This window comes from Lissotriton helveticus, chromosome 5_1 (genome assembly GCF_964261635.1).
Source record: "Lissotriton helveticus chromosome 5_1, aLisHel1.1, whole genome shotgun sequence".
In the NCBI taxonomy this organism is placed as follows: domain Eukaryota; kingdom Metazoa; phylum Chordata; class Amphibia; order Caudata; family Salamandridae; genus Lissotriton; species Lissotriton helveticus.
The window spans coordinates 2121839575-2121866353 of record NC_136065.1 but is presented as its reverse complement, the minus strand read 5'-3'; the positions used below and the strand labels follow the sequence as shown (position 1 = coordinate 2121866353).

The 26779-nt window shown below is 48.4% G+C and overlaps 1 protein-coding gene across 3 annotated transcripts in view; it reads left to right on the top strand.

The window, feature by feature from the left end:
* The window catches only part of NUP214 (nucleoporin 214), a 369960-nt gene that overhangs the window by 81991 nt on the left and 261190 nt on the right, over positions 1 to 26779 (top strand). For all 3 annotated transcript variants that reach the window (XM_078646199.1, XM_078646198.1, XM_078646200.1), the window contains exons 8-12: positions 1368 to 1474; positions 1588 to 1654; positions 4808 to 4934; positions 14852 to 15013; positions 16078 to 16495. In XM_078646199.1, coding sequence (XP_078502325.1) covers positions 1368 to 1474; positions 1588 to 1654; positions 4808 to 4934; positions 14852 to 15013; positions 16078 to 16495 — 881 coding nt within the window. The remainder of the gene's footprint in view (positions 1 to 1367; positions 1475 to 1587; positions 1655 to 4807; positions 4935 to 14851; positions 15014 to 16077; positions 16496 to 26779) is intronic.

Sequence of the window (26779 nt, the reverse complement as noted above, 5' to 3'; positions counted from 1 at the left end):
TCGCCTCATTCCCCAGGATGTGCACAGTACTCTAGAGGGAAGCTTCAAAGGCCTGGCGCCTTTGTAATGGGACCCCCAGCGTCTGCTGCCAGCAGCAGATAGCAGGCCCTGACTTAGATCCCCACTTTGTGCGGGGAAAATTAGGAAGAATAGGTGGTGTGCCCACCTCTGCCAACTCCACCCCTAACATGTAGGAGGCGAGGTGAAGCACATCTCACTCCCCGTTCTCTTGAAGATTGGGAACATCCTCAAATCAGGGCTAGAACTATGCCCCCCTCCCACAGGAGGGTGGCATATTTAAGGGTGTAGACACCCCAGGTAATGTGCCCATTGACCCTACCTGTCACTCCCTTAAAACACCCCATAATCTGGTATTTAGGTGGCTCCCCCAGTCCCTGAAACTAGTTCCTGCCGACCTAAGAAGAGGAATGATGATCTTTAAGGAAATTAATCTGTGGGAAGAGGAGTGTTTGAGGAGAGCTTATTATTGTGGGTTGCCTAGTTCTTATGAAGATGGAAAACAGATGTACGTTAATTTGAGGTCTGTGGAGTGACAGAAGTGTCTGGTGGTAGGAAGATCCTTTGGAGAGTCTGAAGGGTAGAATAGGTTAGGGTAGAGAAGCCAGAATGATCAGAGGTAACAGATCTTTGTGGTGATGGAAAGGTCAAACTTAACTAGAGAGCTTTGGGTAAAAAAATATCCGGGGGTAACTGGAGATTTTTAAAGAGCTACAAAGGCCTACGGTAACTGGGATTTTTTTCAGGGAAAGAAGAAATAATTAGTCACTGGAGAGCTTTGGGGCTGCATAGGGGTCTATTTTAGGTGGTATTCTTTGGGAATATAGGGCTAGTAAAGCTGGAAATCAGTAGGGACTCAGAAGGGTCTAGCTCAACTGGTATTCTCAGGTGATTTGGACAGGTTTAGTGTAACTAGAGAACTTTGGGAGGCAAAGGAGCCTATTTAACTGTGATTCCTCAGAACGAAGGAAGAGTTGGGGTAACTGGGTATTTTTGAAAGATATGATGGTCAGTGGCAGCTTGGGGTTCTTCTAAATGCATAGATGTTTGGTGATCTTAACCCCTTCCACGTTCATGATGAGCTCAGCTCGTCATGAGGTACGCCTGTCGTACGCTCATGACGAGCTGAGCTCGTCATGTAACGCGGTAATTGCGAATCTTCAGTGCAGCGCGGTAAAACGCTTAGCGCCAAAGGTGTTAATGTTTTTGCAGAGATTCAAGGGGTTTGGTGATCGAGGATTAAAAGCTAGAGCTCTATTCTACATGGACAAACCTGTTATGGTTGAACAAAAATCTGTTGCGTATGTTTAAATACCTGTCTGACCTCTAGTTTCATGTCTGCTCTGCAGAAGAAAGATGACCGGCGTGGTGAGAGGTTCCTAAATTTTACAGAGCCCTGCTACGGTAGCTGCACTGAGAGGGAACATCATTACTTCATGAACTATGTTGAGGACTGGTGAGTATGCTACACGTGGCAGCAGAACACATGCGCTGAACAGCGGCACAAATAATACCTTACCTCTGCTGTTGCCACGACACCCTCACTGCCCATATGATCTAATTTTGCAGGGACCTCATCCTGGGCGCCTCTGCATCATCCATCGAAGTCAGTGTAATCGCCAGGCAAGGGGACCAGGTAACCAGCCTTAATCTACTTTCACAAAGCTGTGTTGTGGGCACTTCCCTTCTTTAATGTGTACACGCAGTTTAGGTAGTGAAGCAAAATTGTCAAATATAAGTGCATGAGTTGTGGGAGGCCTTCACAGGCCTTTAAAGAGTTGCCTGAGACTGTAAAGAAGTCCCCAGACTCCCTCAAATCTTACAAAGCTTTAATTAGAGTTCACCCCTTCCTATAGGGGATTCTGTTCACATTGTGCACAATATGAGAAAATGGTCACTGTTGAGTGTTCTGGACTGGTCTTTAGAATACGCTTGCACCTTTTAGAACATACTAAAATTGATATTGTGACGGTGAATTACAATGAGAGACAATGCTCAGTCAGTTGGCTTGCAGGGTTGGGCACTTTAACTCCGACTCTGCCATTGGAAACAGCTGAACTCCCTGCTTCTCTGACCAGCAGCAAACCCTAGCAGCGGCCTCTGCGGGCAGCTCATTACTATCTGTCTCATAATATGCTCAACTAAATATGTAGTTCTGAGTAGCCGAATTGCTTAATAAAATACTTGCACATCTTTTTTCTTTAAAAAAATCTTTTTCATTAAGAACCGGGAGAAAACATATGCTCACACTAAAATAGTTTCAGCAATGAAGGCATTTCTCGTCAGCCATGTGAAGAATACAGACAATGATGGGGGTCGTGGGTGCGAAAAGCAGTCCGGCAAGCACAACCACGATACATCGGACAGTTAGAGTATAAATATTAGTCTGAACCAATACCCTAAAGCTCTCCCCATCCCCTCTAAAATCTCCCATCTCGATCATTCTGAGCAAGTGCACCAGCTACCCCATACCTATTTTTCAGGGCGGCCTCTGCTTTGATACACTGCTCTTTCAACTCTCTGACACTAGTTCAGATAGGGCTTCCACTCCTCCAATCGAGGAGAGGGGCATCCTACCCTAGGCTCGCGCTATATTGCGCCTGGTCACAATTGCCGCAGTTGTCAGCAGGATCCTTTGGTATCTCTGCTACACCTCTTCCCCATAGATGTTCAAAATAAACAGTTTAGCCTCCAATGGAACCTCCTGGCCCATGACATTGACATAACCTCTGTAACACTCGCTCAAGAATAGCTGTTTTAACGGGCACACCCACAGGATATGGAAAAAGGTGCCCTCAAACAGAGCAGCACCCATTTTGTGAAGAGGAACCCTGGAATAATGTGCCCTGTGGAGTATCCGCAGTTGGATTAGCCTAAAATGTGCCCCTATCAGAACTTGCCTGGGGCGTTGGAGAGCTTCCGCAATTCTTGCTCATCTTGATAGATCGTGAATTGGACTTCTGGTAATCCCAGCGTGTGGGGGAAGAGTTCACTGTGTTTATAGGACACACATTTCTCTTCTAGGAGTTGCACACTGTGGAGCAGAAGATGTGTGCTCAATTTTATAAACCATAGTTTAGCTAACATGGAATCCCGCCTAGTGATTCGGAGGGTCAATATGCGATTTTTAGGCTTCAGGGATGTTCAGGGAATGTGTGCATGTAGGCGTTGACTTAGCTACATCTTCGTCTGAGTATATGTACTGGCATATATTGACGTAGATTCCCTAGTTTGAAGAATGTGTGCAAGTATACATTTATATGGATGCCCCCTCATTTGTTTATGACCCAGACTGGCCTGGAGATGCTCACATATCTTCTCCAGCTAGTAGAATTAGTGTCTAATGTTCACTGCCATTGCTGACCAGAGGTGAGCAGCCGTACCTGCGGGCATCACTTTGATAAGAGAAATCCCTGACAGGCAGAGGGAAAATGTGTATGACTGGTCGTCGCAGCTCATGCTGAGAAATGGTAGTTGGCCTCCCCCTTGGATGTACAGTTTTCCCGTTGGATCATTGTACCTTGTTGTGCAAATGACCTGTGCTTCGTATATACTGTCAGTGCTTTATCACTGTTGGCAGCAGTGCTTGTTTTGTTGAGGTTTCACCATTGCTGAGCACTCAGCATTTGCTCATCCTTCAAGGAAGCCAGGAGTAGTCTGCTAAGAATCTGCCCATATTGAGGCCTTGCATATCTGGGCACACTTTAATTTTGCATCCATCAATGTGCCAGGACTTATCTACTTATAATTATCCCGTGATTGGGATGTCAGAGGTCGATTAATTTTGAAGTATGGCAGGAGTGTGCATTCTTTATGTTGCTGGGATTTGTTAGTTATTCTGCGAGTCCTCTCCTCTTAAGGTTCCTATTGCTGAGCACAGAGTCATTGTGCAACCCTTGCATGCTGGGATTTGTCTCAAGTGATTCGCTCCTACAGATGAAAGAATGAATCATACAGGTGGTAAATTCAGGTCAGTTGGGCATGATGGAAAATGTCCAGTGTGTTCTGCTGGAGCAGTCGGTTGCATAGATGTTCCTGTTTATCTGGCATCTTCCAGCCAACGTCTGACATATCTAAAATAAACGACCAAACGTAATAGTTGAAAATGAGGTATATCGCATGTAGATATTCGCATATCGTGGTATCGATATGAAATCATTTGGATACTTTGTGAAGATCTCATTAAAGCCTCATGATCTTGCTTAGCTTGTCCATTATTGTTTGTAATTTAGTGTATTTTAGGCTGCCCCTTAAGCACTCCGAGTTAGTGCATTAAATTAGATTGTGAACTGTGTGCGGCTGAAAGAGGGCAATCCTTTGAACCCAAAGCAGCCAATGTTCACCCTACCACTCGGGCCATAGGCTACTATCTGCAAGAAATTGCAAGCTGCTAGAAGCATTCCATATGGTAATGTTATGGAGCTGCTCATAAACAGAACTTAGTGTCTTATGGTTTAGCCTACACTGCAAATAGATCTGCCGATCGGTGATGTGTCAGTTTAGACCATGAGTTTTGAGCATGTCAGAGGTGATAACGTTACATAATTTTGCCCTTAACAAAACAAAATGTACCAGGTTAACGTCTTTCACAATGAACTGGCATGGTTGAAGGAGATCTGTGCAGGGTGGACTGGTGTGAGGAGAAAGATGGCATGCTTATGTGTTGTTATTCATGCCCTGCATGTTCAGTTAGGCGAGGGGCACTATCTGTAGTGAAGAAAGCAGTTGTCGAACATGCAGTAGCACGTTATCCCTCCGTCTCCACCTCTTGCCATCTTTTTTTTTTTAGGCAAACTGGGAGCTGTGGGTGTTAGAAGATGCCAGTCGTGCAGAGCTGCCGGTCACTGAGAACAGCGATGACACCCTGCCAGTCGGCGTGGCTCTCGATTTCACCAGCCAGCAAGGGATCCCACTTCGTAAGTCTTGGTGGATGGCAAGCAATGGGTGTGGGATATTGTACGTTTAACATGCCGCTCCTGTGCAAACCTCGCTCCTCTGCAGCCCTGTCCACAGTGAATATCCAGATAAGCTGTGAAGGAATTCCATAAAGCAAAGACAAACAGTGTAACGATGAAACTCCCATGCTCACCTAGAGGTGAACTCTACAGAAGTGACCAGGAGTGAACTGAGATTTGCCCTGCACTCACACCACTTAGTATTATATGAACTAGGATATATAATTGGATGAACTAGGATACGATCTTGTATGTTTTAGACATTTTTATCGGGGATAGTACGTTTTTGGATCTCATGGGACTGTTTTTATAGTTGCTTTTATATTAGATGAAGTAAGACATGGTTTTATTATTTGACATGCTTATTTTGGAACTTTGTAAATGTTTTTAAGCAAAGTATTTATCATGTATGTTATACCTTGAATGAGCGTTAATTGGTCGAATAAAATACTACTGCTAGTATCATTATCATAATTAATATGATATAATCTCACTAGAGGCACGGGTCTGAGAGAGCACAGCGGGTGAGGTACCGTCATCCCTTTGTAAGGTCAGTCTAGGGATACCAATGCTGAGGGTGGAGACGCCAAGCTCTCCCTTTTGAGATGAACCTTCCGGAAAAATTATTTTATCACCTGAAGACTGACCCACCCCACGGAGAGGCTTATCTCCAAGAGCATGGAGACGGAGTACTCTTATGCCTCAACGTCTCCTCCAAAGCAGTGAGAGAGAGAGAGCCTAAAATTCAGTGTGCATGGAGACCGATTACTTTAATACCTAGACGTCTCCTCCCAAGCAGAGAGAGAGCCTAACATTCAGTGTGCATGGAGACTGCTCTCCCCTCACTTCCCTGTTAGCCCCTGGACAGGGAATACGATTGAGTAAGACTAAGAGACCATGAAGACTTCCCTTCCTTACACATTATCACCCTAGACAGAGCAACATATTGAGAGAACTTGGAGGCTGTACTCTCTTTTCCCCTTCAAACAATGTGTTATGTTTGTCTGAGAAGTTGGCCTGATACAAGGTGATCACTAGGACTAGTGAGCATCATATATCAGTCCAAACAACCCTTGTGGTGATTGGTTGTAAGTCAACCTTATAGACCAGCTATCCTAATAGTAGCATGGACAAAGCAGGCTTAGGCTAAACTCTTTTGGCATGTGAAGCCAGCTGTTTTACCACAATATAACCCCTTGAATACCAGATGAAAGGACACCACACAGGTTGTTATGAAAATAAGCAGTATATTTATTAATAACAAACACCTCTGAACTCTTTATGAGGTCAGAGGGCTAAGCACATGACAATCTCTTAAGAAAAATACGATAAGTTGCACAAATTACAATGGGGCCCTAGGGGCACGACAAACCATATACTAAGTAAGTGGAATGTGAGAGTCGATAGAAGGAATGGAGCTGTCCAGAGGCTGCAGGACCGCTGGGACTACGCTATCCTAACCTTAGGTAAGTAATAGGAGGCCCACGGGACGCGGGTGCAGAGTGTGAATTCACACGCGGGATGCGTAACAACGTCTATGGACAGTACAGTTCAAGAAAAAGGTGAGTACGGACAATCCTGACTAGTTAGGACTAAAACGACTGTGAATCTGGACACTAGGAGAGTCAAGCTACCCTTGAGCACTGAAATGCTCTCGTTACCTCACCCACGGGCTGCGGGTGCATAGGTGCGAAGTCGTGTCAGGTTTCTGCGTTGAAGTCGATGGAGCCTGAAAGAAAAGATGCTGCAGGCGACCAGGAGGAAGATGTCCGGTGCGATCCAAGGATGGATCAGAGATGCTGAAGACCTGAAAGCAGAGGGGACAATGTTCACAGTCACTAGCCAGTGACTGGAGTGGAACCAGGAAGGAACCAGATGTCGTTGTCGCGATCAATTGAAGAGTGGACGCTTGACTCTGCAGCCTCGTGGACCAGGATGGAGGCACGAGCTGTCCCACGCAGGCTCTCGCTGTCTGCGGTGTTGGTTCCGGATTCGGCGTCAACAGGCCTTGGCAAAGGCAACCCACACGGTGAGTGGAAAAGGCGTCTGATGCGGACTAGGAGAGTCCGGGGTGCCCCTCTTTTGGAAGGGAGCAAGGGCCAGTCTGGAGCAACCAGACCAGCAGTGAAGATTTCAAGGTTCTAGGAGGCCACTAGCCAGCCGGCAAGTGACCAGACAACGCGTCGAGCAGCAAACCAGCAGAAGGGACCCACGCAGATCTCGTGGATGCTGGAGGGCTGATCTTCGGTGCAGGGGCTGCTCGGGGCTGGGGCTTCTCAATCCCCAAAGCACTTGGTCGAGGTTACCTCGGGAGTCGTGCTGGAAGCGAAGTGCAGTTTCTTCCGAGATGGCCGGTCCCACGTGTCTCGTCGCACCCACGGATCTCAGCTGTGCTGCAGATGTGAGTTGAGGTCGGAGAGGTCTGGGAATCCGGGTCTCGTCGGGCTCTGAAGTCTGGATCCTGGAAGGAAGACGACAAAGGGAAGCCGCTGGACGCTTGATGGTGCCTGCAGTTGCAGGGTGGACACTCCTTGCCCACAAGGGAGATTCTTCAGTCTTCTGTGGAGCAGAACGTCGAAGTCCAGAGTTTCTTCTTGTAGAGTAGTTCAGGATTAATCTAACTTGGAATGGGACCAGCTCCTACCTTTATCCTGCTAAAGGGGGCTTCACTACTGACTAGGTCCCTCCCCTGGGTGGGACCAGGAAGGGGGGTGGTTACACCCCCTATCCTTTGTCCGGCTTCGCGCCGGAACTGGGGCAGGGGTGCCCCAGCAACTGGTTTGAGCCAGTGTATGCACAGGGCACTTTGTGTGCCCCAGGCATGTCTCATTCCTTTCAGGCCGGTCCTACCCAATACACAAAATCCTGACTGCGGTGGTGCTAGCACCTCCCAAGGCAGGAAACCCTTTGTCCAGGCCTCCCTCGCTGGAAGGACTCCCAGCAGCAGGAGGTCAGACTTGTGTCTGTGGTGGCAGCATCCATTTTGTGATGCTGAGGCTCGGGTTAACTTTAACCGGGGTTCACAGTTACATACATGTCGTGTCCCTCTAGAAGGGTGGAATGCTACCTCCGTCGCCAGATCTGCCGAGGGGGCAGTATTCCAATTCGTATGACACCTTACTCGACATGTTTTGATAATGTTATACCAGAGTTAGCATTTAACCGCGAGGATTATAATGCACTTAAGAGTATATGGTATAGCGTTATCATGGAACAGCTATTAGGACTTGGTTCCGCAAGCTGCAGACGGGCTCAGCTCATGCTAGAGCACCACCTCACATCATTCCAAGCACTCTGCCTTCAAGATTGATAAGGCCTGCCATAGGAGTGACTGATAGGAATATATGTGTCCATTTTAGGGTTAGATATAGGTATACTATATCTATAGCAAAGGGTGATTACACCACCTTGCCCCAGCTGTCTTGCAGCCAGTTGTGTCAGTTGTAGGTGGCTTCAGCCTCTGGTAGGCCCTGGGTACACCTATGCCCTGGATACCTAAGGTACACTGCACAGGGACTGATAAGGTGACCCAGTGTCCAATTAGGTATGTACCTGAGGTACATGGAGTCCATCTTACAGAGAGAGCAATTAGTCTGGGGTCCTGAATAGCAGGGCCCCAGGCCAACTAGGTCGAAAACCAGCTAAACACTAGGCAAAAAGTTGGGGGCAACCATAGTCCGATATCCACCTTCGTACATAACCCCCCCCCCCCAACGAAAGGAGATAAGGCTATCCTTGACCAGGTAAGCCTATATTGCCTAAGTGGCCATATAAGGAAGTACCAGCACTGGCATGGTTACCCCCTATCTCATGGTCCACTAAGCAATCCCTCACCCTAAGGGTATCTGAGGGTCTCCACCATAGGGAATCTCTACCTGTGGTGTGTTTTGGCCAAGTAAAAGGCTGGTGCTGAGATGGAGTACTGAAGTGAGGCTCCACTAATGTTGGGCTCAGCTTCCTCCAATCATCATCCACCATATAGGCCTTTCTTTCCACGACTGAGTTGTGTTGAGCTCTCAGGGTCAACCTCTGGCTACCTAAAGCTGGAGGTTGGGTCCCTCTGTTTGGCTTACTGGAGGGACAGGTCCCCCAGGGCCCTTAGGTCCCAAGTTTGGCTGTGCCCAACAGAGTCCATCTGGGCGAGGTCCCTAACTAAGTTTAAGGGGGATCCCTCAGGAGTTTCTAACTTTTTCACCTTGCTAGGGCTGCTAGCTCTGGTGTCCCTAATCTGCTGTTGGGGTTGTTCTATTGAACAGGGGGCCCTTTGGGGCTCCCTGGCCTCCCTGACCTCTGTAGCCCTGGGCTGACTGAGGCAGGGTAGAGAGGGGCAGGTTACCTGCTCCAGACTGGGTCCCACCTTGGAAGGGTCCACTGACATCAGGCTAGGCCTGACTACCTCTGGGGCAGTTTCTTCACAAGGGGTAAGATCAGTTCCCTGAGGAGGCTGATCCTTTCCTAGAGAAATCTCCCTCCTCAATGCTCTCTGTTTGTGTGGAGTGATCCATAGTTTCAGGCTTCACAACACAGGAATCAGTTTGAGTTTGGGCTGTTACCATCACAGCCCTGCTAACCTTTTCAGGGAGGGAATCTATTTGAGATTGGGCTGAGACTGGCACTGCCCTCCTAACCTGTTCAGGAAGATTTACCATTTTAGAATGGGGTTCTTGTTCCACCTCAGCCCAGGCTGAGATTTCAAAATCATTCCCCAGTAGACAATCTACAGGCAAGTTTGCTGACACTGCCACTCTCTTGGGGCCAGTGACACCTCCCCAGCTGAGATTTACCACTGCCATGGGGTGATTTTTCTGCACTCCATCAATGTTTGTCAGCTGGTATGTGGCACCAGTTATAAGTTGCCTTGAGGGGACTAGACTCTCAGTCACCATGGTGATGCTAGCCCCTGTGTCTCTATAGGCCTCAACTTTCAGACCATTGATGAGGGGCTCCTGTCTGTATTTGTCCAAAGTGCTGGGACAATCAGTGAAGTTGGCAAACCCCATTCCATTTTCACAGACAAGAGTATTTGAGTTAGGGGACCTGGTTAGGCCAGCGTCCCCAGGAACTCCCAAAGTAAATGCACCCAGATTCTTGGGGGCACTCCCACCACCTGGGGGATTACTACTAGTAGTAACAGGAGGTTTTGGAATGTTACTTGGGGGTATGTCCTCCTTATTGCTGTTCTTTGGGCAACTGCTGTCAGTTTTCCAATGGCCTACCTGTTTACAGGGATAACAATAAGGTTTCTTCTGGGTAGAGGAAGTGTCTTGGGACCCACCCCCATTCTTGGAGTTTTGGGGCCCTATGGAAGTCTTCTCTGTAGATTTATCCCCACCTTTCTCTTGAGGCTTGGTAGTCTCTTTCTTTTGGTCACCACCCTGATTCTTAGGCCTAATCCTGGTTCTGACCCATTTGTCTGCCCTCTTACCCAATTCTTGGGGAGAGGTCAGGTCAGAGTCCACCAGGTGCTGGTGCAAAAGCTGGTTTTGACAGTTAAGTAAGATTTGCTCTCTCATTATGAGATTGTACAATCCTTGCAATCCTGTGTAATCAGTAACTTTACTTCCCAATAACCAGCCCTCCAGAGCCTTAGTAGCACAGTCTACAAAATCAGTCCAATCCTGAGCCTGAGTTTTCTGGGTGTCTCTGAACATCAACCTGTACTGTTCAGTGGTTAAGCCAAACCCATCAATCAGTGCATTTTTCAGGACTTGGTAGTCATTAGCATCCTCATCTCTAACAGTGAGGAGCTTATCTCTGCCTTAACCTTCAAAGGAGAGCCACAATATAGCTGCCCACTGACTCTGGGGTATCTGCTGTACTTTGCAGGCCCTCTCCAGAGCAGTTATCCACTTGTGGATATCATCTCCTGTCTTATAGGAGGGCACTATTTTACTCAGGTGTCTATTATCAAAACTCCTGTCTCTATCCCTAGGGATATTGCTGCCACCAGTGGGGACTACCCCACTCAACTGTTGCTCTCTAGCAAAGGCAAGCTTCTCTTTGGCAAGGGCAAGTTCTTCCCTTTGAATCCTCAGATTAGCCTCCTTCATCTTTGCCTCATGCTCTCTCCTCTGAGGGGCAGTCATCCTCCTCTGAGGAGATGCATGAGAGGCACGAGAGTGTACAGATCTATTGGAGTCCCTAGAATGAGATCTATCTCTTCTAACCCCAAAGTTAGGCCTGCTTAGGGTTAGCACTGGGGGTCCCCCAGTTCCTCCCCTATGTAGGTCTAAGTTGGCCCTTGTAAGTCTGCTGACTAAAGGTTGCCCATTGTCTGCCTCATCCTCAGATAAGTCTTCCTCTTCCTCCTCAGCTACATTCTCTGTTTCAGGGAGGTTAGAGTCTGGATTACCAGGAGTACCTTCTAAGGGCGGCATGCTCCCATCTGGATTAGAGGGGCCTGCGTTAGAGGCCTTTCTAGCATCATATGTCTCTAAGAGACCTAACAGAAAAGGAGTGGTAGGGTTGGAACCCTGTTTCAATTTCCTGGAGGTACACAATTGTCTCATCTCCTGGAAACTGAGAGCTGCATATCTGGAAAGGACCTGTGGAGGGTCACTAACCACTAGGGGAGTCTCTGAAGTCTCTCCATGGGTAGACATGCTTTCTAGTGAGGTGTAAGTGATGCACCTACCTACACTATGGGTTTTCCTACTGATCCCTTGCTAAGAGTTGTAGTCAGGGTGTGCTAGGCCCTTTCCACTACAACAGCTGGTTCAGTAGAACTCTGAGTATTTCTAAGCTTGTTATATGTACCTATAGTACCTTATGTGATCTTTCAAATGATATTTCAAGATTATACGTGGTAAAAACAACAGCAAGCTCAAATCCCAACCGCTGCACACCAATGTGAGAAGTTGGCCTGATATATGATGCTCACTAGTTCTAGTGATCACCTTGTATCAGTCCAAACAACCCTTATGGTGATTGGTTGTAAGTCAACATTATAGACCAGCTATCCTAATGGTAGCATGGACAAAGCAGTCTTAGGCTAAACTCTTTTGGCATGTGAAGCCAGCTGTTTTACCACAATATAACCCCTTGAATACAGATGAAAGGACATCACACAGGTTGTTATGAAAATAAGCAGTATATTTATTAATAAAAAACACCTCTGAACTCTTTGAGGTCAGAGGGCTAAGCACATGACTATCTCTTAGGAAAAATACGATAAGTTGCACAAAATTACAATGGTGCCCTAGGGGCACGACAAACCATATACTAAGTAAGTGGAATGTGAGAGTCGATAGAAGGAATGGAGCTGTCCAGAGGCTGCAGGACCGCTGGGACTACGCTATCCTAACCTTAGGTAAGTAATAGGAGGCCCACGGGACGCGGGTGCAGAGTGTGAACTCACACGCGGGATGCGTAACAACGTCTATGGACAGTACAGTTCAAGAAAAAGGTGAGTACGAACAATCCTGACTAGTTAGGACTAAAACGACTGTGAATCTGGACACTAGGAGAGTCAAGCTACCCTTGAGCACCGAAATGCTCTCGTTACCTCACCCACGGGCTGCGGGTGCATAGGTGCGAAGTCGTGTCGGGTTTCTGCGTTGAAGTCGATGGAGCCTGAAAGAAAAGATGCTGCAGGCGACCAGGAGGAAGATGTCCGGTGCAATCCAAGGATGGATCAGAGATGCTGAAGACCTGAAAGCAGAGGGGACAATGTTCACAGTCACTAGCCAGTGACTGGAGTGGAACCAGGAAGGAACCAGATGTCGTTGTCGCGATCAAGTGAAGAGTGGAGGCTTGACTCTGCAGCCACGTGGACCAGGATGGAGGCACGAGCTGTCCCACGCAGGCTCTCGCTGTCGGCGGTGTTGGTTCCGGATTCGGCGTCAACAGGCCTTGGCAAAGGCAACCCACGCGGTGAGTGGAAAAGGCGTCTGGTGCGGACTAGGAGAGTCCGGGGTGCCCCTCTTTTGGAAGGGAGCAAGAGCCAGTCTGGAGCAACCAGACCAGCAGTGAAGATTTCAAGGTTCGTCGTCTAGGAGGCCACTAGCCAGCCGGCAAGTGACCAGACAACGCGTCGAGCAGCAAACAAGCAGAAGGGCCCCATGCAGATCTCGTGGATGCTGGAGGGCTGATCTTCGGTGCAGGGGCTGCTCGGGGCTGGGGCTTCTCAATCCCCAAAGCACTTGGTCGAGTTTACCTCGGGAGTCGTGCTGGAAGCGAAGTGCAGTTTCTTCCGAGATGGCCGGTCCCACGTGTCTCGTCGCACCCACGGATCTCAGCTGTGCTGCAGATGTGAGTTGAGGTCGGAGAGGTCTGGGAATCCGGGTCTCGTCGGGCTCTGAAGTCTGGATCCTGGAAGGAAGACGACATAGGGAAGCCGCTGGACGCTTGATGGTGCCTGCAGTTGCAGGGTGGACACTTCTTGCCCACAAGGGAGATTCTTCAGTCTTCTGTGGAGCAGAACGTCGAAGTCCAGAGTTTCTTCTTGTAGAGTAGTTCAGGATTAATCTAACTTGGAATGGGACCAGCTCCTACCTTTATCCTGCTAAAGGGGGCTGCACTACTGACTAGGTCCCTCCCCTGGGTGGGACCAGGAAGGGGGGTGGTTACACCCCCTATCCTTTGTCCGGCTTCGCTCCGGAACTGGGGAGGGGGGCCCCAGCAACTGGTTTGAGCCGGTGTATGCACAGGGCACCTTGTGTGCCCCAGGCATGTCTCATTCCTTTCAGGCCGGTCCTACCCAATACACAAAATCCTGTCTGGGGTGGTGCTAGCACCTCCCAAGACAGGAAACCCTTTGTCCAGGCCTCCCGCGCTGGAAGGACTCCCAGCAGCAGGAGGTCAGACTTGTGTCTGTGGTGGCAGCATCCATTTTGTGATGCTGAGGCTCGAGTTAACTTTAACCGGGGTTCACAGTTACATACATGTCGTGTCCCTCTAGAAGGGTGGAATGCTACCCCCGTCGCCAGAACTGGCGAGGGGGTAGTATTCCAATTCGTATGACACCTTACTCGACATGTTTTGATAATGTTATACCAGAGTTAGCATTTAACCGCAAGGTTGATAATGCACTTAAGAGTATATGGTATAGCGTTATCATGGAACAGCTATTAGGACTTGGTTCCGCAAGCTGCAGACGGGCTCAGCTCATGCCAGAGCACCACCTCACATAATTCCAAGCACTCTGCCTTCAGGATTGATAAGGCCTGCCATAGGAGTGACTGATAGGAATATATATGTCCATTTTAGGGTTAGATATAGGTATACTATATCTATAGCAAAGGGTGATTGCACCACCTTGCCCCAGCTGTCTTGCAGCCAGTTGTGTCAGTTTTAGGTGGCCAGCCAGGGGTGGCATAATACATACTTCTGCCCCTGGTAGGCCCTGGGTACACCTATGCCCTGGATACCTAAGGTACACTGTACAGGGACTGATAAGGTGACCCAGTGTCCAATTAGGTATGTACCTAAGGTACATGGAGTCCATCTTACAGAGAGAGCAATTAGTCTGGGGTCCTGAATAGCAGGGCCCCAGGCCAACTAGGTCGAAAACCAGCTAAGCACTAGGCAAAAAGTTGGAGGCAACCATAGTCGGATATCCACCTTCCTACAGTTTGAGTATGCATGCTGACATTTTTCATTAAAGACGGGTATTTGGCAGGTCTGTGTTACCTGATTCAGAATTTACTAGCAGGTTTTGGCTTTCTTTTATACACCTGTTGGTATCAAATAGTTAAAAAGTATCAACTTAGGTCTGAATAATTATTCTATCAGTTTGTCCCATTGTGATAGGAAAGAACTCCTTAGCTAGTTGAGTCTCGTTGTGTCCTTTGCTATTTTTCACTCCGCTGTAGTGCTCAGGCCCAGTCTTTGCTATTGCGAGAAAATAATATAATTCTCTTTTTTACTCTACTCTACAGCTGATGAGAAGGTGTTGCCCCCGGCCCCAGTACTGCTGGTGTTGTCCACGGATGGTGTCTTGTGTCCATTTTATATGATCAACACAAATCCAGGCGTCAAATCCCTGATAACTACACCAGAGCCACTTTCTGTAGAAGGCGAAAGGCAGGCAAAAGCACCAGGTATGTGTAGGCTGTGTGAAGGGGATCCATTTGAAAGCAGCTGATAGACTGCAGGAAAGGGCTGAAGGCAAGATATGGACTCCTAGAAAAGGCCAAAAATAGGAGCTGGACCTTAATAAAGGTATTCAAGACTGGGCTCGTAGTGGCAGATGCACTAGAGTGAAATGCTCATGCCAGCTGATAGTCTGGGGTGAAGGGCTCCTACCAGCAGCTGGACTGAGGCGATGGGCTCAAACCTGTATATGGACTGGCGTGAGACGCTAATACTCGCAGGTGGACAGAGGTAAAGGGCTCGTGCCAGCGAATGAACTGAAGCGAAGAGCTTATACCAGTGGATGAACTGGAGTGAAGGACTCCTAATGGCTGGTGGACTGGAGGGGTGGGCTTGTACCTACAGATCGACTGGAGTGGAATGCTCATACTGGTGGATGGACTCAGTTGAAGGGTTTAAACCAGTGGATGGACTGGGGTTATGGGCTCGAGGAGGAGGCTGAGGGATGTACTCAGAACAGGGGTCGACAGAAGGGAGGAGCTGATGGGCTGGTAGGAAGGCTCAGAGCATTAGTAATAGGAGTAAAGGGATTATATCAGTAGACAAACTAGCAGACTGTGCTCTGAGGGGGTGGAGTGGAAGATAGAACTCACAGCAGCAGGTGCAGTTGATTATATGGATTACAACAGCAGATATAATGATAAGATGGACTCTGAAAAGGAGCTGGCCTCGAGCGAGGGCTTTAGAGTGGGAGATGCACTATATGGAAGGGTTTCAAGCAGTAAATGGATTTAAGGTATAGCTTCAAAAGATGGCTAGGGGGATTTGTTTCCAATTGTTCAAGGAGGGAATGCAAGAATTGCAGCAGAACAGACTACGGTGGCGGAGTAGAGCTGGAATACCACCATTCAACCCTTCAGACCATAGGAGGGGCAGCAGATTACTGCAGGTCTGTTATTAGGAAGGGTAGTGTGTTCACAGCCGTGCAAGACCGTAAAGCAGTATTCTGAGCCCAGGCCACTTCCTTGCTGTTCTCACATCTTCGCTGTTGTCTCTGTTTTTCTTTCCACAGGAACTGCCTCCGGTGCTCCTACTTCTCCATCTACCATCCCTTCCCCAACTGCCTCAGCACCCTCCATACCTGTAGTTCCCACCCAGCCTGCACCTGTTCTGGGGCTCTCTTCCAGCTTCTCATTTGCACCTTCTGCTCTCGCAAAGCCTGCCGATACTGCCTCATTTTCCTCCGAGGCTTCTAAGGGAGCTCCAGTTTCCAGTAGTATGTCAGCCGCCAACTTCAGTTTCGCTCCAGCTGCCGCCAAACTCTCTGTGGCGCCTGCCCCTCCTGCTGCACCCTTCTCCTTTGGAGCCTCTGGGTTCAAATCCCTGCTGGACACCCCGGCGATGCCCTCCAGTCTTCCTGTGACCAGTGGGGTAGCACGGTCCTGCTTCACACCACCTCCTTCAGCTGCCAAAATCAACCTCACAGACAAGTAAGTGCTGCCTTAAGATGAAGTGCTAGTGATTATGATGAGCTCAAAATGGTGGTGAGGAGTCCAAATATTATGTGCTTTAAACCAAAAAAAAAGTGTTTGTCACCCAAAAATATTATTAGATGTTTGTGTTTCTTTTAAGTTTCTTTTTTTGGGAGAGGTGTGGCGCCGCGGCCAGGGCGACTGACTCCGGAATCTGGGGACCACGGTTCGATCCCCGGCTCCGGCGGCAGGTCAGCCCAGCACCACGCGACTCTGGGCAATAGCTCGCTTAATCTTCCCGACGGCCCCCAGCGCCTAGAGACCCTTACGGGTGATTGTGCGCTTTACAAATGTGGATTATTATTTATTATTAAGTCTGTCTTTTATCTGCCCTTTTGTCAAGTGCTTATGCTCTACATTCTTTAATGTCTTTCTGTCTTTACTTCGCTGCGAGCTTTCTTCATTGTGCACGGCATACCTCTGTAGTTGGAGAGAGGTAACTAGAGGAATAGATTTGCTGGTGGAAATACTTTTGTGTGTCCTGTGTCATGATGGTGTTTTGTTTATTCAAAGGCGAAGCCTATAAAAAGTGTAACTTGTGATGTAACTGCTGTATCGAAAACAAGCCTGTGAGATAGAGTAATACGGCCATTGACTGTCAAAAAAGAAACCTCCATTAAGTGAAAGTAAAAACACCTGCAAATTGTATATACCTGCAAATTGTGTGTGTATGTATGTATATATATATGTATGTGTTCGAGGCATGTGGGCTGCTAAATTCATATCTTAGCATTAGATCGCCGCCTAGTGTTGGGTCCGGATGATCGCACATTGTTGTCCTGGAAGAGTCTTCGAAGTATCCTGAGATAGGTGGCTCCTCCCCTGGACTACAGTGCGCATGGGCATCGGCTCCATCCCCAGATTTTTTCCGCCATTGGGTTCGGATGCGGTCTCGACGTCTCTCTGTCGGAACCGAGAAAAACTAGCTTTTACGGCCAAAAGGCCTTGTATTCTTTGCGTCGGTATTGTTTGCGCACGGTCTCGAGTTCTTCCGTCTCTTGGAGTCGGAATCAGCGGAGTACTTCGCTCTTCGGACATCGAGGCCTTCTCATCGCGACCCGACCGCAACTTTTCAGCATGGAGCGGAGTCCGTTTAAGTACTGTCCGCTCTGTGGGTCCAAATACCCACATATTGACGTGCACCCGGTCTGTAACAAATGCCTTTCACCAGACCATAACGAAGACAACTGCATGGCCTGCGCAAGATTCAGGTCAAAGAAGACACTCAAGCTTCGGCGCGCGGTGCGCCTTGAGGCCAGACAAGCGGCCCCGGATCCAGAAAACATCTTCGGCGACCAAGAAGAGGAGGACCAGAGCCATCATCTTCAAATCTCCCCGCCCGAGACGGAGGTCGAGGCAGATCCGGAAGACGACGACGGAGTCGTGGGTCAAGGCCTTGAATACGTCGACGAGGTAGGGGACGTCGAAGAGATTTATGGGGCCGCGGAAGATAGCTCAGGGGACGAGCTATGCCCCGAAGGTTACGAAGTTCAAGATCGGGTCACGGGATCGCCTGTCGGCCTTACCCAAGACCCCGTACCGCAAGCCACGGCCCCGCCTTCAGGCCCGGCCACGGACATACTTGCTGCGCAGCCCGTATCGAAACCGAAACTGAAACCTACGGTATCGACTACACCTAAAATGGCCGACCCGAAATCGAAACCGAAACTTATGGATTCGAGCGTCCCTAAGATGGCGGCCGTCCCACCAAAAACTCCGAAACCCGCTGCTTCATCGACTCCGTCGGCCCCCGGTCCACAGAAGTCGAAGAAATCTGTCGATTCCTCAGTGTCGAAATCAGCGCCTGAGGAGGGATCCTCTAAAAAGGGTGGTCGGCACGGGTCAACGGCTGCAATGCCGTCAAAGCCCGCCAAAGCCAGCGGCACGGCTCCGGTTCCGACTGGGACTTCGTTCGGCGGACGCGTGGTGGAGACGGAGCCGGCAAAATCACACGGATCGAAGGCTGGCACATCTACGCATCGGTCCAAGGACTCTGGGTCGGCGGCTGCGGCCTCATCATCCAAAACTCAAAAGGGCCAACAAGACGTCGGATCCGAGGGCAAGGTCAAGACCTCCTCGTCGGCGCCAAAGGCCGCTGTAAGTGACGCGTCCCCTATCGCCTCTTCACTACAGAGAATCAGGGAGAAGGCCTCTGCTACGTCGGCTCCGATGCCATCGCCACAGAAGCCGATGGACATTCCGGTGAAACCTGCGGGTAAACTTCTCTTCCTTCTGCCACCAAAAGAGGCGCCGAAGGCCTTTTCAACAAAATCGACGCCAAAGAAGGCGGATTCTTCTACGGCAGGGGCACTTTCAAGTCGGGTACTCGACTCAGAAGAGGATTCTGAGCGTTTTATCGACGCAGACACGGGCAAATTGACCCTTTACAAGAGGAGGATCACTTCACAGCCAGTGGACTCCTATGTCATCCCCCTGAAGAAGAAAAGGCTTCCTCAGGATGCTTCAGGTCTCATGGAACCTATCCAGCCTCCTCCAAGAAGGAGCCCGACTCCTTCCCCAGAACACTCTGAGGGTGAGGGATATGATGAAGATGACCAATACACCTTCCCCATCAATGAACCAGATGCACAGCCGGATTCATATGATGACATTGGTGACCAAGGCACCCAAAATGTGGGGCAAGACCCACAGCCTTTCAGTGCACGTGCATCCCCAACAGAAGATTCTGCAGGTTTTCATGCACTCATTGAGAGGGCAGCTGCTAATCATGATGTGGACATGCATGCTGACCCAGTAGAAGAAGACTTTCTATTTGACACTTTTTCAGTCTCTGAAAGGACAGTAAAGACACTGCCTATGCTCAAGGGGGTCCTCAAGCATGCTGCGGACATCTTTAAAGAACCTACCAGGGCGAGAGTGGTCAATCCACGTATCGAAAAAAAGTACAGACCAGCACCTGCAGACCCTGCATACATTCGGGGACAGTTGCCGCTTGACTCCCTGGTGGTCGCAAATGCCCGCAAAAGGGCCAACTCCCAAACAACGGGTGAAGCTCCTCCCCCGGATAAGGAGTCCAAAGTGCTAGAGGCAGGAGGCAAAAGGGTAGCTGCACAGGCAGCCAATTTTTGGCGTATTGCAAATACACAGGCACTCTTAGCACGTTACGATAGGGCGCATTACGACACCCTAGAGCGGGTTCTGGAACACCTGCCTTCGCAGTTTCAAGAGGGCACCAAACTGCTTATAGAAGAGGGAAAACTGATCTCCAACGCAGCCATAAAGTGTGCGCTTGATGCAGCAGACACAGCAGCTAGGGCCATTAACACTAGCGTCATGCTGAGACGACAGGCGTGGCTCCGCATATCGGGTTTTAAACCTGACATTCAAACAACTATACTTAATCAGCCAGTCAATCCTGATAGACTGTTTGGTCCAGATGTTGACACCACCCTAGAAAAAATTAAAGACACCGAAACTGCTAAGTCTATGGGGGCCCTACAATCACAACAGTTTCGTGGTAACAATTTTCGTCGCTCAGGTGCACGTGGAGTCACCAGAGGACAGATGGGTCAACAATCACAATTCTCTAGAGGTGGAGCACAATCCTCGTACCCTAAACAGAACAAGGGGGGTTACCGAGGAAACAGCACCAGAGGACGTGGCAGAGGGAACAACAACACCCGCTCCTCTGCCCCAAGCAAACAGTGACTCTCTGTCACTGCCCCCCGACCACTTAACACCTGTCGGGGGGAGACTACAGCAGTTCCTGCCCGTCTGGAGAAACATCACCACAGACAGGTGGGTGCGACAACTTGTCCAGTACGGTTATTGTCTAGAGTTAAAGTCCACTCCACCCAACATTCCACCAAGGCAACGGCCTATGTCCGCAGAGCACTTGCACTTATTGCAGCAGGAAGTGGTGGTGATGCTGCAAAAAGGCGCAATCGAGCTCGTGCCGGTGGGGGAGGAAGGCACAGGGGTATATTCCCTGTACTTCCTTATTCCAAAGAAGGACGGATCTCTCAGACCCATTCTGGATCTGCGTCCCCTCAACCTGTATATACTGTCAGAACATTTCCATATGCTTACACTGCAACAGATTCTTCCCTTGTTAAACCAAGGGGACTTCTTAGCAACCTTAGACCTCAAGGATGCTTATTTCCACATACCACTACACCCGTCCCACAGGAAATACCTCAGGTTCACTATCCAAGGCAAGCATTATCAGTTCAAGGTACTACCCTTCGGAGTCACCACAGCCCCAAGAGTGTTTACCAAGTGTCTGGCGACAGTAGCAGCGCACCTCAGGAGGCAGAACATCCATGTCTACCCCTACCTGGACGACTGGCTCGTTCAAGCCAAGTCGGAACAACAGTGCGCCGCAGACATGTCGACTACCATTCACCTCCTTCACGATCTGGGTTTCTCGTTGAACTACCCAAAATCGCATCTTCAGCCGGCACATGTCCGGCACTTTCTAGGTGCGACGATCAATACCCTGACGGCCATGGCTCAACCAAACCAAGTCAGGATAGACAGCATGCAGTCTCTAATCCAGAAGTTCAGACCACAACACTCACTTCCAGCGAGAGTGTTCATGCAGTTGATAGGCATGATGGCCTCCTGCATCTTCATAGTCCCCCACGCACGGTTACATATGCGCCCGCTCCAGGAGTGCTTGGCAAATCAGTGGACACAGGCTCAGGGACAATTAACAGACCTAGTGTTGGTTACCAGTCGGGCATACGACTCTCTGCATTGGTGGACTCCACACAACCTTTGCAAGGGCCGACTGTTCCAGGAGCCAGTGCCACAGATTATCCTGACAACGGACGCATCTCTCCAGGGATGGGGAGCACATCTGCTCACTTACACAGTGCAAGGACTATGGACGACGCAGCAACAGAAGATGCACATCAACTATCTGGAACTGATGGCAATCTTCATGGCGCTCAAGTCCTTCATTGTACATCTGTGCAACAAGGTGGTGTTAGTCCGGACGGACAACATGACCGCGATGTACTACATTCAAAAGCAGGGGGGCACCCACTCGCCACAGCTGTCTCATCTGGCTCAGGGCATGTGGCGGTGGGCCATTCAGAGGAACATCTTCCTCATGGCAGAACACCTCCCGGGCAAGGACAATCAGATGGCGGATCTGCTCAGCAGATACAGCCATCAAATGTACGAGTGGGAGTTACACCCATCTGTACTCCACCCGTACTTCCAGCAGTGGGGTCATCCGGAGATAGACCTGTTTGCAACAAAAGAAAACGCAAAATGCCAACACTTTGCCGCCAGGTTCCCTCACCCACAGTCGCAGGGGAATGCGATATGGATGAACTGGTCAGGCAAATTTGCGTACGCTTTTCCGCCAGCCCCTCTGATACCGCTGGTGGCAAGAAAGCTAAGGCAGCACTCGATGACTCTCATCCTGGTTGCTCCAACGAGGGCGCGCCAAGCATGGTACACCACGTTCCTCGAACTCTCAGTGGTGCCGCATCAAAGACTGCACCTCACGCCCAGACTTTTGACGCAGAACCATGGAGACATTCAGCATCCAGATCCGCAACAGCTCAACCTGGCGATCTGGCTCCTGAAGTCCTAGAGTTTGGATACCTTCACCTACCTCCAGAATGCATGGACATCATCAAGGAGGCAAGGAAGCCAACTACCAGAGCATGCTATGCTGCAAAGTGGAAGCGTTTCGTCATTTACTGTACAGCCAATGACATCAACCCGCTAGATGCATCTATCCCTAACATCATTTGCTATCTGCTACATCTTTACAAGTGCAATCTAGCGTTCACTTCTATTCGGATACATCTATCCGCCATCGCAGCTTATCTTCAGAATAGGCAGCATCTCTCTGTCTTCAGAGTGCCTGCCATTAAAGCTTTCCTTGAAGGTCTGAAACGAGTCATTCCCCCAAGAACACCGCCAGCTCCGGTGTGGAACCTCAATGTGGTCCTCACCAGACTGATGGGACCACCTTTTGAGCCACTGCACTCGTGTGAACTCCAGTTCCTAACGTGGAAAGTAGCTTTCCTAATTGCTATTACGTCACTGAGGCGTGTTAGTGAGCTACAAGCGCTCACAATCCAAGAGCCATTCATTCAGATTCATCCAAATAGGGTAGTGCTACGTACTAACCCCAAATTCCTTCCGAAGGTGGTGTCACAGTTTCATCTCAACCAAACTATTGACTTGCCGGCATTCTTCCAAAACCCACAAACGGTGGCGGAAAGAATGCTCCATACGTTAGACGTACGGAGGGCGTTGATGTACTACATAGACAGGACACAACACTTTAGGAAAACAAAACAACTTTTTGTTGCCTTCTCACCACAACACAAAGGCAACCCTATTTCCAAAGCAGGAATAGCCAGGTGGATTGTTAAGTGCATCCAAATCTGTTATCAAAAGGCCAAGCGCACTTTAACGATACCCCCAAGGGCCCACTCTACACGCAAATTGGGGGCATCCATGGCTTTCCTGGGGAACATTCCTTTAGAAGACATTTGCAGAGCAGCCACGTGGGTTACGCCACATACCTTTACAAAACACTACTGTGTTGATGTGCATTCCAAGCAGCAAGCTGCTGTAGGACAGGCTGTTCTCAAGACACTTTTTCAGGTTTCTGCAGCTGGCACGGGCAACCGCCGCTGATGGAGGGACTGCTATGTATTCTATGCTAAGATATGAATTTAGCAGCCCACATGCCTCGAACTGAATATGCTACTTACCAGTATGCATCTGTTCTTGGCATGTAGGGCTGCTAACATTCATATCGCCCACCCTCCTCCCCGGTGCCTGTCGCAGCTGCAGATATACTATTGTATTCAATCATTAGCATGGACATCCTTTACACTTTTCACTCCATCTTCTGCCACAATGGCGAAAAACAATCTGGGGATGGAGCCGATGCCCATGCGCACTGTAGTCCAGGGGAGGAGCCACCTATCTCAGGATACTTCGAAGACTCTTCCAGGACAACAATGTGCGATCATCCGGACCCAACACTAGGCGGCGATCTAATGCTAAGATATGAATGTTAGCAGCCCTACATGCAAAGAACAGATGCATACTGGTAAGTAGCATATTCAATGTATGTATGTATGTATGTATGTATGTATATATATATCTCAAAACCAATAGTTAAAGGATAGTTTTGACTCAAGGAAAAACCTGTAAAAAAAAAAATAAAGTGAAATTTGCCAGTCATGTTATGCAGCGACATACACATTGCCTGCCAAGTTTTGCCCTTAGTAGTCTGTATTTTTTCACTCTGTCAAATTTCAGGGTTTTTACCGTTTGCACTCATTGATCCATAGTTAACCTTTTTATGGTGCATTTTAAAACAACCATTTTTTCTCTTTTTTTTTATCGAAAGTTCTCCTTTCAATCCGAGTTTGGTGTAAATCTCTACAGCAGTTTTGGCTTTAGGCATGATCAAAATGTTCTATTGGACCCAAAATTGGAAAGCATATCATTTTTTCAATTCTGCACAGAACTGCATGAAACTTTACATTCTGGGCATTGATGACTATGGGCCATATATATCAAAAGAGTTTTGCGATTCCCAAATTGCGATTTTTAGCCAATTGCAATTAGAGAATCGCAAAATGCAATGTATGTACCACCGCCCACCTGGTCCTAAATGCCCCCCACAGATCAGCCTCTCTCCCTCTCCTTCACCAACTACATTGGCTGCCCATACGACAACGCGTGAAATGTAAGATATCTTATCTTGCACACAAAGCAATATGGGGAAACGGACCCTCCTACCTGGCGTAGAGACTCCACCACTACATCCCACATCGTACTCTGCGTTTTAGTTCTAAATCGCTCCTCAAAATACCCAGGATTAAAAAGGCAAGAACTGGAGGCAAGTCGTTCTCCTACCAAGCCCCACTCATTTGGAGTCAACTTCCTTTTGCCTTAAGGCAATGCCCGGACCACCGGAAGTTCAGGAAAATCCTGAAAACTGCTCTATTCTAAGTCTCAAGCCCCCAGCCGCTGCTCCTGATGCGTATCCCGAGCGCTGAGATACCTACCCGAGGGTGATTCTAGCGCTATACAAGACAACAAACAAATCAGATCATTTACAAAAAAATTTGCGAATCCTACCTATTCCTTATTTGCGAATAGCAAATTGAGATTCACAATTAAGGAATACTTTCCCTTTCATTGCTATGGGCTAGGAGGCCCATAGTAATGCATGGGAAGACATTCTCAATTTGCAATTACCAATTAGTGAATCGCAAATTGAGAATGCAATTTCAAGGTTGCAAGGGTGCCAAAAGGACACCCTGTTGATCCCCTCAAATATGCATGTGTGCACATTTTGCACTAAAGTGATTTTTTTAAAGAAAATCGCAAATTACCACTAACTTGAAGTTGGTAGTAATTTGCGATTCCTTAAGGCCAAATAAATGCAATTCTGGAAGCACCAGAAATTTTCTAAGGAATCGTAATTTGCAATTCCTTCATTGCATTCTCAAAATAGAGAATCGCAAATTTTGCGATTCTCTATTTTGCGACGGCCTTTTGGGATGATACATCCCAAAAGGCTTTTTCCCATTCTCAAACGGGCAGATTCTGAGAATCTGCCAGTTTGCAAACGGGAAAAAGGCTCAATACATATGGCCTCATATCCATGCTATAACTCTATAGAATATTTTGTTTTTCATGGCGGAGTTCAATTACCCTCCAGTTGACTTTAGAACACCTTGATTCTCTGGAGAGAGGCAGACAGATGGGGAAGAGAAGGGGGTGCATCGCAGGAGAAAAAAGAAAGAGTGCTTCTGAGTGGGAGATGTGGAATTAAAGATGTAGGGTAACCTCAAAGGATAAGGAGAGCTATTAAAGCAGCCTGCGAGAAGAAGAAAGAGGTGATTGGGGAGGAGTTATCCCAAGGCCAAAGGAGAATACTGAGGCAAAGGAGAATACTGAGGCATTGCAAGTAAAGGAAAGCAGAGCCGTGTTTACCTCGACTGGGTCACATTTCCAGAGATGCCGTGGCCGGGAATCCAGGAAGACTAGACAGCCTTCCAAGACATGTCTTCAAATATTGACCATCTTATTTCCCTTGAACTCCCAACTATTTATTGTTGAAGCAGATAGTCTTCGCTAAATAGTCAGTGGGGTCGCTGTCATCCACACAACCACCATTTCTTGTTCACTCACTCCTATGGTATCTTTCTCCTCATGTCCTTCTCTGAGCTCCTATTTGTGGAATTTTTACTTACTACCATGAGCAGAATGTGAACTGCATGTTCTTAGCTGAGCTCATCAGCCGCATCACCTCTATCTAACCTTCAACCCTTTTGATACGATTCTCTTCTCACATTTTAATGTCGGGTGGAATAGATCGTGGGAGCTGATCAGGTGTGAGCGGGGGTATTTTCTCTTAGCCAACGACCCTCTTATACGCTGTCTAAAACCTACGTCTGGCAAAGGCTAAATCTTTGAGTTCATGATCACTAAAAGAATTGCATCCAGACCTTGGACCCTAGCAGCTTGGATTGGTGCAATCATTTCCTGAGCACCTTCTTCCTATCCACTCTCATTTCTGTCAATAAGGCTTGAGCAAAACCATATCTTTATTGGGGTCTTGACTATAGGATCCATGATGGATTTCCCGAGCTCCTTGATCTCTTCTTCATTCATTCAACCACCTCCCGCCAGCAACAAAAATCTTCTCTTTGAAAAATGCAACTCCTCTATCAAAGCCATTAACTGCAATCTTACCCCTTTCACCAGGAGAATCCTTAACCACCCAAAAGCCTTAAAACTGATCTCATCCAGTCTCCAACCCAAATACAGCTTTATTAGATGGGGTGAAAGGTGTGGAAAATCATTAAAATTCCTCTTTCTTTGGTTCTTCTCCTGCCCTGGGGACCTGCCGGTCGGAAGACCTTTTTTCCACCATGTTGTTGCCCAATCTGCTCCCTAGTCATTTCGAAAGCAGCAGTCAAGGGAAGAAACTCTGAAGTCAGCAAAAGTTGGCAGTGTTCCAGATGTAAAGGCAGTTTGCAAGAAAGAGAAATACTGAGAATTCAATCAGATGATTATTTTAATAGTTAATGGCTTGGTTAGGAGAATGTACAGAATCCAACTGTTTGGCACTGTTTTTTTTTTTACAGATGCTTTTGGTACCCAGCAAGAGCACAAGAGACCAGAGGTAACTTTAGCTTGATCCACCACTGTTCTCGCTCATCAATGAGGGAACAGTAGAAGTTGACAAAAGGTTGAGGCATCAGGCCCTTGTCAGGAGAA